Below are 20,804 nucleotides of genomic sequence, written 5' to 3'. Positions count from 1 at the left end.
GGCGCTCCATTGGCACGCAAGTCAGGCTATTTACAGTAGTGAAGTAAAATATCAAACATGTTTGAAATCCAACGAGCCTGGTCTGCGGATTAAAAAGTCCGCTGATATGGGGTGCTCCATGCGAAAAAAAAGTCCGAAGACTGTAAATCGTCTGACTTGCGTGCCAATGGAGCACCGGCTTACCATCAAACCACGCGGTAATGGTCTTGGTTTGCGCGATATAAACAGACTATTATTGTCTTTGATTCAGTAGAGGTATATTATCTATGGCCATTGCAGTTGCCCATATTTTATTGTCTGTGGTCATTACTCCATCATAATTTGACGTTGTCAGTCAAATATCAATTTGTTTGCTAATTTTCTGGAGCCGGTAAATTTTTACTCATATGAACACTAAAAAAAGTATGGCTGAGCCTAAAAAAGAAGAGGCCACAGCAGAGGTATTGTATATTTTACTTTAGCATACGACTTGTTACACATATTTAATATTTTATTTAATTGTTTCCAGTGACACGTCAGTGTTTCTTACATGTGGAACAACTAAAAACAATTCCAAAAAGCATACGTTTTGAAAGATCAGTGATGCTTTATGACTACGTCTCTATTATTTTTTTTAGATAGCATTTTCGACTGCTCCTTAATCAGTGATCCAAAGACATCCATTCTAATAGTTTAAATTATGCATTTTAAATCCCTGTATCGCTAAATATATTTGTATTGCGTTAGGAACTAATAGTGCAATGTCTAATTATATTTCCAATATCTGCTAACTTATAATAAAGTATCGAAAATCTTGATTAAAGTTCAATTAAAAGGATTACCATCTAGGTACTGTTTCACATTACCCACTAATCCACCTCAATTAACTATTTATGTGATAGTGTTGTGATATTTATTTTATCAAATTAGTTCAAATCACAGTTACGCTATCTCATATTATCCAGATAGCATGAATATCGCCGTCCTGGAACCAGAGTATGGTTAAAAAAAATGCAGCTTTGAGTGAATTATACAACTACTTATTCAATCCTATATATTATGTAATGGTTAAATATAAGACTGTTCTATCTTAATTCTATTCTGTAAATATTCACAAATATACAGTCATACTTCTAATCAAATCATGTATTATACAATGAGTAGACCATCGTAGAATAATTACTCCAGATTAGCAGCTAATGTGTTTCAAAACTTATACCTACACAACTGATGTCTCAGTTTTATCAGTGTGGTTTTTGGGCTATTTGTTTTTATTTTACAAAATTATCTCTAGATACCTTTACCAAATGCTATATTCACTGTTTTATGGTCTTATAGCGCCTGTACACGTGTATGGATTTACTGGAACCAATAGTGTGTATTTCTATCGCGATAATAACTGTTTCCATGTAAAAGTGCTGACTGTCTCGCCTATCCCTGTCTTCAGGCGTAAGCGAAGCGCGATGTTATCATTGTATGGTGCTATTTGACTTGTTGTGAAAATTGGAAAATATCAAAAATGTTTTGCGCGGTGTAGTTAGTACTATTTCCGGCAGCTTCCGCCATGCATGTTCCAAGTATTGTTGAAAATTTAGAAGCTGCTGACATTTATTGAACCATGCACGACCTTGCATGATAATACGTGTTAAACATTCATTTTCTTGTTATCGATATACTGCATACTGTCAGCAGTAAATCCATGCATGTGTAAACACGGGGTATTATACGTATACACGACTATGATTTTTCACATATTACAGTGTAGTTACAAGACACCAACCAATATACCATGCTCAAATAAATGAGTTTACTTAATCAGATTCCTGACTATATTATATTAATTATGCTAATTTCATTTCTAGATTTTCAAAGTCAACAAATGGGATGGATCTGCTGTGAAAAATGCCTTAGATGATGCTGTGAAAGATGTAAATATTTTTCTTTCCTTTTTACTGATATTATCTCGTGTTGCTCAAATACCCAGTAGGTCTTTGGCTGGCTGAGCAGTAACGTATCAGCTTATCAAGTCATAGGTCTCGGGTTCGAATCTTGGGCAAAACTACATGTTGTTTTTTCAATGTGTGTTTGGAGGCACAGCATGGTCCTAATAGCTATGTCCACACTTTAAAGTTTTTATCTCTACTTCCCTTAAATATTTAATGCTGCTTTTTAACACAGAGTAGGTTAACACATGCCTCTGATAATGATTGAATGTGTTGGATGCACAACTGTCTACATTTTGTGTGTTAAATAAATTAAAAATTTTCACAGAAACCAGTGTTACCATCACACAAAGGTGTAAAAATTAAAGTATTTCTGAAAAAACTATGGTACACAGAACATTTTTCGCTTGGAACCGTACAATTTACTATAATACATTTTGTGAAAAATATTTCAGTTGGCAACACCTATGTGGAATTGCATAAAATGTTGATTAGGAATTCACTGCTGGTGGAATGTGCCAAGCACTTATCACTAAAAACGGAAGTCTTGAACTGGTTTGGGCTTTCACGTCGTGCTGTGTAAAAAAAATGCACAATAGTGTAGACAGCTTATAGGTTGAGCATGTGGCTGATATTCACTTCTCGTAAAATAAAAATCAGTTACAAAGTTTTTTCATGAGGTGGTAAAATATTCATATTACGATAGTATATAATATTATTCTACAACATGTTATGTTATGTAATTGGAATAAGGCTGCTGGGGTACTACATAGTTTTTTTGCCATCCATGAACAATGACAAGGCTTACAGTGAGGAGGTTGAATTTTGGTTGGTGGTGCCTATTAATCTTTGACGTATGGATTCCATACATCAATGTAATAACATCATTTGTCTCACCGTCACAGACTAATAAGATAGAAACGCCGGTCGCCATATACCAATATTTGAAAACGAATTTTGTTTATGACTCATGACAGTAAGGCAATAAAATGCTTAAAATACAAGCCTCCAACCAATATTGAATGCATGCAATAGATGTAACAGTTGTTTAACACGTTTATCCCATTTTTCACTACACAATAATTAAACCTTGTTACTACCACATCAAGAGGGTAACGCACTTCTCATTATTTCTGTGTTCCCTGGTCTTATCCGACAGTGATGCAATTAAGTATGTTCTTTATTTCATATGAAGGTGTTAAAGACAGAGTTAGCATGCGAAGAAAACTTTGCTCTGATGGATGGCCGACTGGTGTTGTGCGGACTCGCAGTAGGAGTTGCACTCTACGCATTGCTCTGGGATTATCTCTACCCATTCCCACAATCTAGGTACACATTTATTATTTTTATGTCCACATATTGTACTGAAAAGGGAATAAGTATGCAATTATAGAAAGTTGTGGTGTCGTATTGAGCAATTATTGTTATTTTTATCGAAAATACATAATGTTAGAAAGTTTCAAAAACATACCTAAATATTGGACTGAGTGTGATTCAAAGAAATCTATCGCTCATCCAGAAAATTAAAATCACACTCAGTCAAAAAAGAGGAGTTAATTAAAAATTAGTAATATAACGTCCACGATGGTCGGGCAGCTCAGGCGTCGACTCAATGTCGTGGGTTCCAGGTTCGAATCCTGGATCTTGCAAATACACATATTGTTTTTCAATGTGTGTTTGGAGTCAGAGTATGGACATAGTAGGCTGAGCATGTGGCTAACATCCATTTCTCGTAAAAACAATAATTTGTTAATACAAACTTCCACATCGTGGAGGCCCATAATATATCATAATAATATGATCTTATGAGATCGGACATGGTGAAAAAAAAAAGCTAATCAAAATTTTGTTTTATTTCAGACTAGTGTTGATTATATGCGTCTCTTCATACTTTGTATTGATGGGAATTCTGACTTTATATACAACATTTAAAGAAAAGGGAATCTTTGTGGTAGTCAAAGAATCAACTGGGAACAATCACAGAATGTGGGAAGCAAGTTCGTACATGAAAAAGTAAGCTGGTTTGAATTACAATGTCATCAGTGATAGTACAACATGCGGAGAAGTCAAATTTTTTAAAACATGTTCTTTAACCACGTTCTGTTACACGTGACAAGACGCGTTGGTTGGTGTATTAACAATTCAGAATCATAGTCAGATTTTCTTGTTATCAGTTTAAATCTATACTGTGTACAGTGGAAAGCAAACATATGTGTTGTAACAAAAATTTTCTCCTAAACATTTTCAAAAATAGCTTAATTGTAGTGTCTGTACAAGTGCATGGATTTACTTACACCAATAGTGTGTATTTTAAACTATCACGATAATAACTGTTTGCACGTAAATGTCCTGACTGTCCCGCCAATCTCATTCTTCAAGAGTAAGCGAGACGCAACATTGTCATTGTATGGTACTATTTGACAGGTTATGAAAATTGGTTAACCTCAAAATGAGTCTCTGCGTGGTATAGTTTGTTTTTTTTACCGGCAGGTTCGCCACTATCGTTCTACTGCGCAGGTGCAGATATCGCACAGACCAATTGTCGCGTGAAAATTCAGAAGCTTCTGAACCTTTTTTGATCCATGCATGCAATCTTGCAAGTTGCACGATAATACGTGTTTACACATGCATTTTTTTGTAATGGCTGCGATAATACGTCCTGTCAGCAGTAAATCCATACACATGTAAACGGGGTATAGTTGCTGAATTATACTAAATCTGATGATATATTATTATTAGCCAAAGAGAAAAGATCTTTTCGTTATATTTATATCAAACACTCAATGACTACATAAAATGTATTTATAGCATAAAATTGTGTTCTTTAGAACACAGCTATATTTTGGGAACTAACATGGTTAAATGTATTTTTTCAAATAATTATGGCAATATGTGCATTGTACATTTTTATTTATCTAATAAAATATATATTCAATAGAATTTTACAGATAAATATGTATTGCTAATAATTTGACATATTGATTGCCGCTAATTCAACATTTTGTACAATTTCCACGTTGTATGTGATTTGACACATTGACCGCTGACTAGATAATTACTTTTTAATTACCGCATTTAAATAACATGCTAATTACATTGAATGGCCACCTTCAAATATAAAAAGGATTTTTGATAAAAATAATCATTTAATTACTTAGGTATGTTCTGTAATGTATTTTAAAAATCTGCTCTAAATTTTTTTTTTTTTTGCAATGGATCCATAAGGATTGGTGAATAATAATAATTTTTAAAATCAATTATCTCTGTTTACTACAAATTGATTTGATTGCATTCAATATTAATTTGACAAACTTCTTTTTTTTTCAGATACGACGACAAGTATCAGCTTATTCTAAATGTGTACGATCCCAAATCCGGCAACACCCGGGAGTCTTCCTTCACAAAATCAGTTGCTAATTTCATTGATACTGACGGTGCACTTGTTCAACATTTAATTGAAAATGAAGTAGTCAAATTATGGAACTCATTAGCTTCAGAGAAGAAGGACAAATAAATGTTGTGTTTTGTGTGATATTAATTATTCATAAGATTTTTCTTTTTTCTACTTCAGTATGCATTTCTATCACTTTTTCATTAAGGATATTGTTTTATTGATATAATTATACAAAATCAGTTTTTTCCAAATATTTGTTTCTGTTTTATCCATTTTCTATGTTCTTTTCCTTTCTTTCTGTTACTACAATCCTATATGTTTGGGCCTACTTCGATCCGTCTAAAGCCACCTTCCTCTAATTTTTCCAACCCATGCCAACAGAAAATTTGTAGAAAATAGTATGTTAGATCAGTTTTTGGTTTGCCAAAATTGACGATAGTGTTTCTCTACCTTTTTAGACCTGCGGACCGGTAAAAATATGTGAAATATTTAGAGGACCGCTAACGGAAACACAGAAAAATAAACTGATTGCGAATACAAAAAATATAACATGGAAATACTATCGTAATTGAAATAATCGGAAATAAATTGTTAACAATAGTACTTCTGGATATTTGGGGAAGACATTTTTAAAAATAGTGCAAAATCTGCTGTTACATCTTTGCTAGAATAGTTGCTAATCATGGGTTGAGTGTCGTTTCGGAGAGATGAAGCGCTGCATTGACATCTCAGATTCTCTGTTTCGTTTTTATTGCTGACATGGCGAAAAAGTTCTCCCACATGAATAGATGGGGGACAATTATTTGCAGACCAGCGGTTGGGAAGCATTGAACTATACAATGATTAACATTCTATTATACCCACCAAATTTTGCCCATTCTTCACAACATATTTCTCACAGGATGAATGTCATCACATCATACTGTTATACTTTTTACAATAATCGCTTTAGATTTTTTCATTTGTGGTGTAATAATTTGACAAATTCATTTGTCTACGGATAAAATGGTGAATGTTTGTGCACATAAATTTTTGTACAAAATTTACTGCTCAGATAAGTTTATGATCTTCATACACAGTGAAATAACAAGGGGTAAGTGAGCAGGCCAGCCGACCCGGATGCAACTCGTGTAGATGAGTAGAAGTGGAGTTTTGTTGGACGTACAACAATAAAAACTGAATGGAAAATTTCATCTTAAAATGACTAAATTATGGGGAAACAGACCTTCATTTTAAATATTATGTTATCGACTGTTTGGCCTTTCATTTGGTTAATTATATTATGTTAATATTGAATATTCACTGTTTTTCCATCACATGAAGAGTTCTATGATATGTATAATAACAACAAAATTGGGAATCTTTTTTACAGTTTTAGGGGGTCGTACAGTTATGAAAATCCTTTCATTAGTTATTTAGCCCGTACAATTTAATTCTGGTAAGTGTGCATAGATACCTACAAGTTTTATGTTATGTAAGGAGCGAATTTTTTGTTACTGCCCCATGCATTTAAATACCTTGTTTTGCTTCTGAGCATATACAATAAAAAAAATCAAAGGTAATATTGCTATTTAGCCATTAATATCACTCTCCTCAATGAAATTCCTCTTATATCAACGAATCTCCTAGACAAAAATATTACATTCAGAATAAATCATAATATCGAAATCAAAAACCACTTCATTGTAACATGCAATAATTATGAACTTGTTCTTAAAAGACCTTGAATGAATTTCATTATGCTTTGCATGAAAACATCAATCATATTATATTAATACTATCGCCCGAAGGTACTTGATGGAGTTTGAATTTAAATTCTAATGGATTTAAATTTTGTACTATTCCATTTGAGTCATTCTTTGCGACCTGGGTTTCATTTTTCGGCATCTTCATGCACTGTGTGTATACTCACCAAAGGCAAACACATACTGACTGTGTTTGACTTTGGTCAGTATACTCAGCGCCTGAAGATGCTGAAAGGCGAAACCCGGGTCGCACAAAATGACTCAAATGGAATAGTAAAAAACTTAAATCCATTAGAATATCAATCATAATAATATTACAAAGTAGCTAGAATAAAATATTTAAATATAAGAGTGTTTATAATAGCAACATATGAGGGGGGGAGTTATGGTATATAATTTTTAGAAATGTGGGGAACCATGTATGATTTTCGCATAATCACAATTTTATTTTTCTAGTTACGCCTTTTGATAGTATATTACAGGGATGGCGAACCTATGGCAAAAAAATGACCTATTAAAAAAATACAAAAGAGTTTTACTAATAAATTTAAAAGTAATGACGACATAGCCATGCCTATTTTATTCGGTTTTTTATATTATTTTTACAAATAATATATTTTACCTATCGATGCGCAAACGGAAACAATGAAATGCGTAAATGACAGATCGCATTATATAAAAAATAGCATGCAAATAGGTACTACAAATTTCAAGTACGTTTTTCAGTATGTTTGTAAAATGAATGTAAATATATAATTTTATAGGTCGGTCCATAGGCTTTATGCGTCACACATAATATTATCGCACTGACCTCATCAGGCGGCGGGAGAAGCCGTCTAGTGAACCTCTGATTTAGATTGATTCACAATGCTTGAGATCATTAAAAATGAAAATATTCAATCAACAAAAGGCTAGAGACACGTCGAAAGATAGAATCTCAAGAACTCAATTGTAATTTTCCAACTTAACAAAATTCAAAAATATATATTTTTCATTTTTTCCCTATTAACTACTCGGCACATCAGGCAGTCAAATAATAATATTTGGGAAATTTTGGCACGCGTACGTAAAAAGGTTCGCCATCCCTGGTATATTATGATGGATGATATGGATGATAGCACTAAGAAAGCAGCTTGGATGTTATGAAAGTAGGGTTCCATGACAAAACAAAACAGAGCAACGATAAATATAACTATGACCTTTCAGGAAAAATATAAATTTAATATTGAAATTGTCTTATCTCTATTATGTTGATAGATTTTTAATAGCACAGATTTTCAATGCGCCATAATATATCAAATTATATACCTACCTAATTTTTGCATTCCTAATTGCTAGAAAGCATCAAATAAACGGAATTTAACTCGGTGTTGCCGGCAAGCTTAGGATATCTCATCTTAATCAATATAATAATATGTTCACAATGATTGGGTGACTAGTTATAATGAAATAATGACCTAAACGAACCTAAATAGATTCCACAAAAATTAATGTTTCATTTTCCCCCTGGCTGTTCTGTTTTGTCATTGTTCTGTTTTGTCACTGTTCTGTTTTGTCATGTTCTGTTTTGTCTGGTTACCGAAAGTCTATTTGTTTATCATCGTGCGGTACAATTTGAAAATATTTTTAAAGTTTCAACGAAATATACCTATTGGGTTGTAAAATTTGTATGTATTATTTTTAATCAAAAAATCTAATCTCATCTAGGCGGCTCTCGTGGTGCAGCGCGTAATGCGCTTGCCTTCCACCTGAGAGGTCTGGGTTCGCTTCCCGGTCAGGACACAATATTTTATACATTTTTTTCTCAAAGCCTGGGTGTTTGTGATTGTTCAAAATTACTATCAACCACCTTGTACGAAAAAGCAAGGAGATGGTTATTAATAATAAAAAAAAAAAAATAGGGTGGATGAGTCACGAAATTATATCTTTATTCGAGGATTGTCTATGGCAATATATTGGACAGCCATAATGAAAATAAAAATATAAATCTGACAGCCGTGAACCTAGCTTCTCACACACACATGTATAATTTTCATATGTTTATTATGTAATTTTCCTTGATTATACTGACGCACTGACATCCATCTCTGTGCATATATTTTTATATTGTCAGCCAGTAGCCAGTGTGGGTAAGCCAGTGGTGAGTCAGTTATTTCTGTCAGCACATTTTGTTGGCGGATAATCACCTCACGTAATTACGAAATTACATTTTTCGTACATTCACACTAGTGCGCGTATCGTGTTCCATGTAGTTTTGTGTGTTTGGTTCGTTCTGTGCATCTTAAACAGGTATAAATAAATTGCAATAACTTGTTGAGTATTTGTTTATTTTCCGTGTGTTCATATCAAATGAAATTTTATTCATCAAGTGTGATTTTTATACGATTGGGGTTTGAGTTTATTATTTTTTTCACGCCTTCCCACGGTTATTATTTTATTTTAATGTTGCTTTGATAAAACTTCTAGCTTGGTTATATCTCACTATGAAGGTCCTTGTATTTTATTGAAGATAATGATTAACTGACGAATATTAGTGTGGCAATAAAAAGTTTCTGCACTATAAAACACCCAAAGATATCTTCTCGTCAGTGACATAATAATAATAATATCAAGAATACAACCCACCTTTTTAAAAATAATTTAAATTTAATGGGTGCGAATGGACTACATATTTTTATTTTACCTTTGTAGGCTACCTACAAATGAATTTCGATTATAATTCATTCTAATCTTCGTGGGGTTTGGTTTTTAACTGAATAGGTACCTAGTGAAGAAAGATGATCTAATTATTCTAATTGCGTAGCTACATTTTTGAAGGAACGTAGGTTGCTGTTACTGTTAAATACGTTGTTAATTACTGGTGTGTGAACAGGGATCATCATCTCCGCATAATATTACTTATAATATTGTTTAATTATTATAAACATAACCCAATAATTAAAATACCGATACCTATCTCCTAACTGATGGTCGGTGGTCGCGTAACAATGATAATGATGGTCACAGAGAGATCGCCAAAACAATCTTTTCAAGAGAATCGGAAATCAACTATACAAAATACCCAGTTGAAAAGATCGAGATAAAATAAAATGAGCGGCCTTTTTGATCAAGTATTACCCTAATTTGGTGAAGTGTATTTTATACTATTCCATAAGAATCGTTTTAGATTCGCCTTTCGGCGTCTTCAGGCAATATGCCTTATTTGTGTTAAATATGACTGTTAATTACTATTTTTTTAACTGTAAACATCAGTCCTTTATTTGAACGCGGTATCATTTAAATTTCTTTTATTTTGAAAAACCCACTTTTGACAATCCGGTATCTTAAGGTTAAAATCCGGTACCTAAAGGTTAAAAAAATATGAAAAACTGAAAAAGGTCTCGGCCACAGAACATATTGTTAATAAGCTGATTGAAATGCAAAAGCCAATCGCCATGGACCAAGGTGTTGAAGCCAGTTTATTTAATTACCTACTTAATGACGTTCTGGCCATAAAACACGAGCAATACAAAGCCCGACGAGTGTCCCTATTAGCAATATTGAATGTGCGTTTTGTTTCCGTGGGGGGGGGGGGGGGGGGTGTATCTAACATATTATTAATCAACGCTCCGGGACTTTTATGATTAGCACTACACTGATGATTTTATAATCAAAATCTTTTACACATAGGTATCTAAGTAGGTAGGTATATGTATTATATTAATAGGTCCATAATTTGGATGTTACATTCTCAGATCTTGTGAATTATTCGTTGAATTAAAGAAATATGTAGGTAGTACTAGTAGTTTATTACACGTTTATAATTATCGTATTATAGGTAATTATTTTTTATTATCATTCGGTACCTATCTATTGTACTTATAGGAAGGTAAATGTCATTATTATTTATCCATTACCACCGAAACTCGTCACAGATTACAATAATGTTATGTTACATTCAAAATATTTTAGATAGGTACTTACCTACATATTATTTATATAAAAAACCGAACATTACCAGCCGTTACGATACCTACTTCATTAAAATATAATTTGTAAAACTCAATTGAATTTTACTTATTATTATTAGTTATTTATTACATATAGCTGGCACATTGAATTAATATATCTATTATATTTTAACGACTTGATTTCGATAGAATATGCTGTACGTATTATTGAAATCTTGAATTGATTCGATATTGCCATTGTGGGAAAACCTATCCCATTTTCCGCAATTTCAATATAATATGTATTATGCATGCTATTAAACTTGATGTGCAATGCAAATATTGTGGAAGGTTGCATTCATTTTACTAGGAAATCTGTGTGACTTTGACCTTCGACCATCGCAAAAGGATTGGTATAAGTAGGGTTGCCAAAACTTATTTTACCGGTTTTCTGAAACATTCATTCAAACAGTATTTCAGTAAGTATTGTACATTATTTATTTGGTGGGTGCCTACACCATTAGATTTTTTAATCTAGTAAGTATATAATATGTATCTACAAATACATAATCGTAATATTCATAATCACTGTTTACCAATTTTGATCACCCACGGGAATTATGAAATCAGACTCTTAAACTTATTTTAAAATGATATTTATTAAGAGTATACATACAACTGGGGAAGCCTGTTCTATAAACCAGATGGGCATATACATAAGAATATTTATTTTGTTAATAAATGAACGTCACCTCCGATAAGGGGCCGTCCACCATGGCCCCCACATCCTGAAGCGGGCCCCCAGGCCAGGATCTTTGGCGCCCCCCTACCTATCACGAAGGTTAAAGGCAGTCTGACGCTCTATAGTACCGTTTTCTAAATGGTGTACGAGGTCAATAAAAGTTCAGTGTATTTTTAGCGATTTTTAACACATCTAATTATGGAGTTGTCGAGTATAAACACACAATAACCAAAAATTACATCGCACAACCATACTTATATTTTAAAATGGTAATAACCCCGAAGTAAAATAGCACGCAGGCTACTTTTTTTACTATTAGAGCATATTTAAGATGTGTGTTTATCTCAATTATGTGGTCGACCCGCCACGTCGGGCCCCTAGCCTAGAGCAATGTCAACCCCCCCCCTTATGGGGGCCATGCCGTCCACATATGACGTCTCACGCTATAGGGGGGGGGTCTGATATAATGTGATGATTTGCGACGAAGGGGAGGGGGGTCAGAGAAAATGTGACGTCACAGAGTAAACAAAAAAAATAACACGATTTAAGGGGGGGTAAAAATGTGACGTAATATAGACAGGGTGGTATGTGTCGTGGCGATGGGGGGAGGGGTTAAAATAGCCAACATCGTGTGACGTCATAATATGTGGACGGTAATACGTCCCTACGCCTAAAATATCAATATATCGTTAATGTGAAAATCGTGAATAAAACCTGTTTAAAATGTTTAAATAATCGGTGCCTACCCATGAGTATCTATTGTGTATCTAATATAACCGTAAGTCACGTATATGATAATTTATGGTTATATTGGTACATTGTGTTTTTTTGTATTAAAAACAGGTTGTTAATTTGCCTGGTGAAATTATATTGGGATGTGTAAGTAGTTTAGTTATAGTACATTGAGAATCTTTCGTATGATAAAGTTTGGTTTAGTACCTACATATTATTTAGTAGGTAGACATTTTGATAATGAAGTAGGTATATCAAAACTATTTATTTAAGTACCTAATCAAGAAGATATTTTGCTTGCCTTTTTATCGAAAAAAACTTTCATGATTATTTAAAAAAATAATTGCCAGCTTTTAATTTAACAATCAATTATTATTTAATTTTGAGAATCGAATGTTACGTTTTCATGAATATCTAAAAATATTCTTTAGAAATACGTCATGTTTTTCAATAATGGGGGTCGAATTTCCCCAAGATTTATATGGTTCTGCTGCACAAAGCTCTCGGCCCTCGCATTTAAACGTTGTACTATAAAACGTTTGATTAAATTTAAAAAATAAATTTTCCTTTGACGTTTCATTATATTTTGTTGCTAACAACCCATGGGTCGCGACCTCCAGGGGGTCACAAGGTGTTTTGTGGGGATACCCAAATAGGTACTAAATATTAAACTGAAAAATATTCACTATGATGGAAAATGATTTTGACGTATTCATTATAAAATTCGTTTTTAAAGTGGACCTTCTTTAGACGTTTTTTGTCAGATTTTTTTTTTCTTCCAGACCATTTTTCAATTCAATTCAATTCAATTCAAATTTGCATAGGACAAACACTATGTTGACTTCATTTCATTTTGTGACAGCTTTCCATCATACTAGATCATCGCATTATGACTATCATAATATTTGGACCCGAAATGTAAACTGCGTTATTCAAAAAGCGCATTTTATTAAACGCAGACATAAACTAAATTCCGTACCGTGTTATACGGTACAAGATAGAAGTACCAATCCTCTTCTTCAATGGCGCCACAGCCTGAGGCCTGAGCCATGGCCTTTTCAATTACCCACCTCCATAACACTTATGGATCCTTCCAACCTTAAAAATAAAATTGTTATGTTGCTATTGTGTTATGTTAAGCGTTCGGGGATCAAAAAAAATATCATAAAATAAAACTACCAATTCGACAATTTATGTTGGTTTAGTATAGTGGGTACCTACCTACTGATAGGAGGGGGGGGGTCATTTTTGCTGGGTGCTCAGAATTTTAAATTCCTCTACCTACTAATACATATTGTTATCCGGTTGGACCGCGTTATGCACTAACGGCTTAATAATAAATTGAATTGATCACTCTATAAAGTGACAAAACTACAATTTAAGACCAAGACGCAATGTTTTCTATCCGCGGCCGAATCCAAAAAATATGGACATAGAACATTTAAAATTTAAAAATAAACAGGATTTACACAATGTTCATTAAAGTTGTTAACGCACTGATAGGTATATCTCGATCTGGACTATCACTAGTTTAGCGAAAACGATAAATACAAAACGTGGTAGAATTTTGTGAATAGGTATGTAGATACCTTCGTATTGCGTAGGTTTCCCACAGGGAATACAACATTATTGGGAACTAGCTTACCTCACTGGATGTGGTAAACAGGCTACGGATGTAGTGTGGAAAAAGTATGGGATACACTTGAACACGTGTTAAAGAATATGCTATTTTCAATATTTACATCGGTATGATAATACTATGCATTAAAATTTGTCACGAAAATGTAACATGGATTCAATATTGAGGGCAGTTGGCCTGCTTTACTCTACTCGTTATGTCAATTATCGTCGATATTAGTATTACCATCAAAACATAGGTCCATGGAGATAGCTATTACATTTTTATTTTATTAATCTCGTCACTGTTCTGGCAGAAGACACTAATTCGAAAAAATGACATATTGAGTTAGTTATACCAAAATGTTCCTTATTTCAAACTTCACCGTCTGGAAAAACACACTAATTTTTATAAAATATACATTTACTTAAAAACAGTTTTGTGCAAACGCACTAAATGAAAAATTACGAAATGTTGCCTGGAAATAACAACTAATTGAGTTAGTGTTTTCTGCCAGAACCATTTTTGCTTTTCACCTTATACTGGCAAGCGACTTAGTGTCTATATTCTCTACAACAATATGATCTGAGAGATTGACAGAGCCTGATTAGCAATTATAAATATTGCTTTTAATCATCATAGTCCTTTTATTTATTCATTTATTATTTTATAATCAAAATCGACAACAAGCCACTGATATATAAAATACATTAAAAAGATTATTTACATGTAGTCCAGGTGCGTTACCTAACAACCCGTATACATAATCAGAGAGACATACTTTCTTCTGTGATTTGTCTACTTGAGATGATAGTATACACGAAAGGTTATGGTACCAGGTCGGGAAGTGGTCGTGACTCCCAATCCTCACCTCCGTAACTTGGTACTTGATGAGAATCCCGCGCGTACATCGGATTCGTCGGAATAAAGTTTGTTTTGCAATTTGTCTACCTGAGACGATAGTATACACGAAAAGATATAGCATCATGTCAAGGAGTCGACGTGGCTCTCACTCCTCACATCCTCGATGGGCACCGCGAGCGCACCTCTCATTCATCTGCACAATATGATATACCTACACGGTCTATTTTGTTATTCGTCTACCTAAGACGATAGCAAGTAATACACAAAAAGTCACGGTAGCAGCATCGGAAGTAGTCGTGAATCCAACTCCTCACTACTTAACTTGGAATTACAATTACACTGTGTGAGCATCTTAGTTTCGTATGTATATGAGAGACGCAGTATGATTTTGTATATTATTTAACGCTGGCCACTGTCAAGAATATAGACATGGTGCCATTGTATCCAGCCAGTGTATTGGTTACTTTGGTGTTCATCATTCTTCTTCTTCATAGTAAGAATCTCATGGCCGAAGGTCGTGACTCGTATGGGCTCCACCCCTCTGTATACCCAACTTCGTGTTCGAATTAACTACGAATTCATGTGCTTTTACTAACATAGCTCACGTGACTCTTCTAACATGACAGACGCAGTTGTTTCATTTATGATATATCTACCCGAGGCAATAGGAAACCAGGAAAGTCGTGTTTCCAGTCGTTGAAGTGGTCATGTCTTTCACGAATCACCACCTAACTTCACTACATACTCATGGTTAATTTTCTAGCCACTGCTGAAACACTTTTTCGTAATAATTGTGAGAGATGCAATTTATTTTATGATTCGTTTGCAAGAGCCATATGCAGTAACTCAATTGATATTTTCTGGGACAACAAGGTGTCTGTAGGTGGATGTATATTTGATTTGTTCGCAAAGTGTAGGTGGGCTGAAAAACTTTTGACCGTCTGAATAATGTCTTCAAAAATGACATGTGCCTTAACCGCAAAATGTTAAACCAGTGTGTGCTTTCCGTAATCACAAGTACGTGTGAAACATGGACCCTAAGTAAAAGAGAGACCCAGAAACTTATACTAGCACAGCGTGGTATAGAGAGGTGCATGATGGGCATAACGCGAAATGACAAAAAGCGGAATGATTGTATAAGAAAACAGACAAGAGTTTGCGATGTAATAGTGTTCTCTAAAAACCACAAATGGAAATAGGGTGGATACATAGCTCCGGATACATAGCATAGTCCCGAAAAAGGGACAACCGATGGACAAATGTAGTCGTGTTAGTAGTAAGTTAGTAGTAGTAGTAGTAGTAATGGTTAAGTACTGCGGAAGTACGTGGCAACGCAACGCACAAGACCGAGAGAAGTGGAATCAGCTTGGAGAGGGCTTCATCCAGCAGTGTATTGATTCAGACTGATGATGATGACGCTAACGATGCTATTTTTCCACCAATGATAGTTACTCTGAAATTCCCTTTATTAAATGTCTTCTACTTGCCATTATTTACGTTTGTACCTACTTATAATCTATACTCTCTATAAGAATAATATACTACTGCAGTATGTATCTATCTCATTTTTTTAAATAAAAATAGCTAGATAATTTTACAAACTAAAATTTTTCCCTAAATGTATGACAATGGCTTTAGAATATTCTGCATTTTTCTCCTGGCAGAAAACACTAAATAACACTTAGTGTAATCAGTACCGCTGAAAAAGACAAAATGTGTTCTGGCAAAAAACACTAATTCGTTTTTTTATAAACAAATAAGAAAATAAACATAAAAAAAGAAAATTTTACTTTATTTTTTACTTTAACCTTCTTAATAAATAAACAGTCTTTATTTTAAAGTCATAATTTTTACGATTACTTAATAAACTCACATGATAGACCATTTCAAACATTTTAAAAACTTCAAAGTCAAATTACTCGAAACTAGTATTCTCCAGTTAGTGTGTTCTGCCAGAACAGAGACGACTGTTCTGTGGTTTCCCATTTATAAATATCTCCAATCACTAATGGTATGTTTTCGGTAGGCAGGTGTTCGTATAAGTAAGTAGACCAACAAACCTTGCAGTAAGTGTGTATGTCCGACCTCGCTTATATTTTTATAGCCTAGTTATACAGATCCATTCATACTACTCTCATGTCATTTCATACTGACATTGTAAAGAAGGCTTGCCCATTATTATGCAATGCAAGAAACACCGATTGAATATTGTTTGCACCTGTTATAATTATGGTGACCATAGTTAGCGGAAATAAGAAACATAATTATTAATGTATTTGGACGTTTTCCTGATTCTTAGCAACTGTTACTAATTTTCCTTTAAAAATGTTATAGTATTTCCGAAAAAAATAATAATAGGGATTGATTGTCTTACCACAAATTTAATATGTTCCGTAATTTAAAAAAAAATCATCCTGCGCTGTGGGCGAGACTCTTTTTTCCATTTTATTTTTACACAAAGCTATGTCATATTTTCCGCCTAAAGTTGAAAATTTCTTTCAAACAGAGAACGACACTCTTTAGTTTCCCTCCAATTTTTTCCGTCTCTATGGCGTCGGTTATTTTCTTTTATTCAGCAAAAATAAAGTGCGATTTAGAAAATAAACGACAGCAAGTCAAAACAGTGTCAAAAACTCCATACGAGACGAGTATTTAAGGCCTACCTTTGAAAATTAAATTTTAATTGCATATTAATGTGTATAAATAATAACTTCATTATTTTATATTCTATAAAAATTATATATTTTCCCAACAGCATCTTGTCTTTAGGTAGGTATGTATTATAAATTGACTGCGTAGCTATTGGCATGTATACGTATGCAGCTATTACACAAATTAATTCAACAAACGCTTCAAATAATTTGGTTCATTTTACGCAAACAACACATACACGATTACACACATATTGTAAAATAGTAATTGTACAAAGAGATTGGACTCTAACAGTCTAATCTCTTTGTAATTGTAACTATTGTAATTAGCCTAGTTGGCCCTCCTGTCCATACAACAATGCAATTTTTGTAAAAATATACATTCATTTCGGCTCACCGGTCCGATGCGGAAACAGTCGCGTCTAAACACCCGACTGCCGTGATTCCGTGGTCCCGGTTCGGAAAATGGAATTTAAAAACATTTATGAAAAACTCTGAGGGAGTAGGCAGCTACTTTTGCACAGTAATCTCGTCTATTTGTACCTCAGAACCCACCGTAGTGTTCAAACGTTATGATAAGCACAAATCATCAATGTTACATTCATCAACCAAAACATTCGTTGTAGAATAGGTACCTATAACGTGCTATATAATAGAGCAAAAAAGCAACAATACTGTTGCAAATATTTAACATTTTGTATAATGCGTTTCAATTAGTCGTTTTTCATAGAATAATATGTGTTAGCTCAGGCCCCCTTCAAATGTAAATTCGGCCCTATAGCCTATAATGAGATCTACAAATTATTCTCATTGTTGATGTATGTACTTAGGTAGGTACTATCACTCCCCTCCATTTTGGTAAGAGAATTTTCTCAACTGTCACTTTGTGTTTTTTTTCCGTCTGGATTCGGGATGGAAGGTGGATAATTATGACACCGGAATTGTTATGGAAGCGGCGAGTTTATTTACGTTTATTATACTATATGGTTACATTTTTTAATAATTTAATTCTACGGAGGGCGAAATGTACGCGTTCGCGATTTTGCTGCTTGTCGCGATCTCCGCGCCATCTTGAAAAAACCATTCCCAACGGTTTTTTTTCTTGGGCGACGTTGCATATCTCCAACGGTCAAAGACAATGTTGCCGGCCGACTTTTAACATTATTTATTTTCGTAATCAGCGCTTTATTATTTGTTGGCTTTGATACCGATTCGGGCGTCTCCAGATACACAAAGACATCCCCAAATGGGGACCATACGGGGGTGTCACAGTACGTATTCAATTTATAAGATGTGTTTCCTTATCATTTGCTATGCTTACGGCGCTGGTTTTATGATTGGCAGTACGATATCATATTAATTAATTAAATAACTCATTTACCTAGCTAATACCTAATTTTCATATAATATATAACTTACATTTATCCCAGAAGGTGTCTTACTGGAGTTACTCTAAACTTGGCGGTAATGAACCCAACGGTGTGTCGCAAGCCAGATCTCAGATTCTTGGCGGAAAATTCACGATAAATTCTTTTAGGGAAAGAGACATTACGAAAAGTCTCGACATTGATTCTGATGGTCAATGACGTACCTAGACAAAATGCCGCCCCATTTTTGTATACAGTATTTTTTATCATCCGTGCATGTGTCGTTTCATATGAATATATGTCGGTCACCAAGGACGTCGAAGGGCAACGGAAGTAAACTAGACGGTACTGTTCGGTTATACGGAATACAGCGGAAAACACATTTTGAAAATAGCCGATAAACTGGTTTATTTGTTAGGTTAACCTAACCTAGCTCAACCTAACCTAACCTAAACTAACCCAAACTAGGAAATAATCCAGTATATCGGGTATTTTCAAAATGTGTTTTCCGCTGTATTCCGTATAACCGAACAGTTCCAACTAGACATCGAGAACTCGACAAAAAATTACAGTCCTGTTAAACCTTTTATGTCAATTAATACACTTTGTTTCCAATCAGTGAGCTGATTTTTTTTAATGGAAAGATATTTTCGTTATTAATAAGTTTTGGTTGCTATTTCTATATTATATACCAAACGATTCTCATCGATTTGCCACCCTTCGAGTAACTGCCGCCCCAAGTGACGATCAATCTGCCCACCCCCACGGGACGTCACTGCTGATGGTTATAAATTGTGTAGCAATGTAAGAATTCTTTAGTTCGTCGCAAAAATGAATAACGCGTAGGCAGTATGATAGAACCGGAGGCTACATTTTCCAAGTTTTAAATTGTATTCGTTTACATTTATTTACAACACACACCAAAAAAGGCGACTCACCTACTTATCACATCGATAGCTTGAATTAAAAATATGTTAAGTATTAAAAGTAAAGGGAGTTTTAAGAGACAAGTGGAGACCTTAATCTGAGACAGAAAAATACAGTTAGGTACTTACTTGATATGTTTAGTGGACCCCGCCTAATTTTTTTTTGGAACGTACCCTTTTAAAGATCTACCATCGTAAGTTGGCGGCCGGTCGAATTTGAAACTAAAATTGTCTATCGAGGATAAATTTGTTACAAATGCCATTTAATTTTACAACATGTTTGGATTGCATAATATTTGTACAGAAATCTACTACCAATAAAAAATTATAAATTACCATTTTTTTGTTAGTTATGGTAATATTCTCAATGTCATACTAGCGCCCTCCCTGAAACGCCAATTTATGATGGTAGATCTATACCTCTCAAATTTTTAAAATATCTAATTAGGAAGATTTTTCCAATTTTCTTGCATACTGACTTTAGGGGCAAAACGGCGTATTTGATAAGGCTATTGCTCTTCAAACACACACACACTCACATATAATATATTTCAACTACTTGATGATACTTCTACAGAGTTTAATTGAATATATGGTGGTGTTAGTCTAGACTTGGGTATTCCCGAGAAAATCTCAATCTCGAGATTCAGGATTTCCAGAAATGATGAAATTTTGAATTCTCGAGATTCGGGATTTCCAGAAAAGAAATCTCGAGAATCCTCGAGAAATCGGGAAATTTAAAAAAAAAACTGTAAGAAATCCTAAAATTAATGTAAAAACAGACGAATTCCAAAAAAAATAAGATTTTTTATTATTTATGTAAGAAGACAAACAAATAGAAGTAGGAAAACAAAAATAATTCAAAACATTACTTATTAAAATATAATTTCAAAAAACACAAGACTGTTAATTGC

At 33.9% G+C, this 20,804-nt stretch overlaps 2 protein-coding genes across 3 annotated transcripts in view; both read left to right on the top strand.

Annotated features, from left to right (window-relative positions):
* The first annotated feature begins 308 nt into the window (after positions 1-308).
* Spase25 (Signal peptidase complex subunit Spase25) lies at positions 309-5,567 on the top strand. The gene is made up of 5 exons (XM_085956031.1): positions 309-440; positions 1,842-1,907; positions 3,118-3,251; positions 3,783-3,935; positions 5,250-5,567. The coding sequence occupies exons 1-5, from the start codon at positions 387-389 to the stop codon at positions 5,434-5,436; spliced, it is 594 nt and encodes a 197-aa protein (XP_085812157.1). The 5' UTR covers positions 309-386; the 3' UTR covers positions 5,437-5,567.
* A 3,712-nt stretch (positions 5,568-9,279) lies between these two features.
* LOC147066280 (glycerol-3-phosphate dehydrogenase, mitochondrial-like) overlaps positions 9,280-20,804 on the top strand; it is a 50,410-nt gene continuing 38,885 nt past the window's right edge. For both annotated transcript variants that reach the window (XM_085956012.1, XM_085956014.1), the window contains exon 1: positions 9,280-9,350. The gene's annotated coding sequence lies outside the window, so the exon portion shown is untranslated. The remainder of the gene's footprint in view (positions 9,351-20,804) is intronic.

This window comes from Rhyacophila brunnea, unplaced genomic scaffold (assembly GCF_057557595.1).
Source record: "Rhyacophila brunnea isolate RB1 unplaced genomic scaffold, BYU_Rbru_1.0 scaffold_5, whole genome shotgun sequence".
NCBI lineage: Eukaryota > Metazoa > Arthropoda > Insecta > Trichoptera > Rhyacophilidae > Rhyacophila > Rhyacophila brunnea.
This window is presented reverse-complemented; position numbering and strand designations above follow the sequence as displayed.

Coding starts and splice junctions, on each gene's coding strand:
- Spase25 (XM_085956031.1), top strand. CDS start 387: ATGAACACTAAAAAAAGTATGGCTGAGCCTAAAAAAGAAGAGGCCACA. Junction 441..1,841: donor AAGAAGAGGCCACAGCAGAG/GTATTGTATATT, acceptor TTTCATTTCTAG/ATTTTCAAAGTCAACAAATG. Junction 3,252..3,782: donor TACCCATTCCCACAATCTAG/GTACACATTTAT, acceptor GTTTTATTTCAG/ACTAGTGTTGATTATATGCG.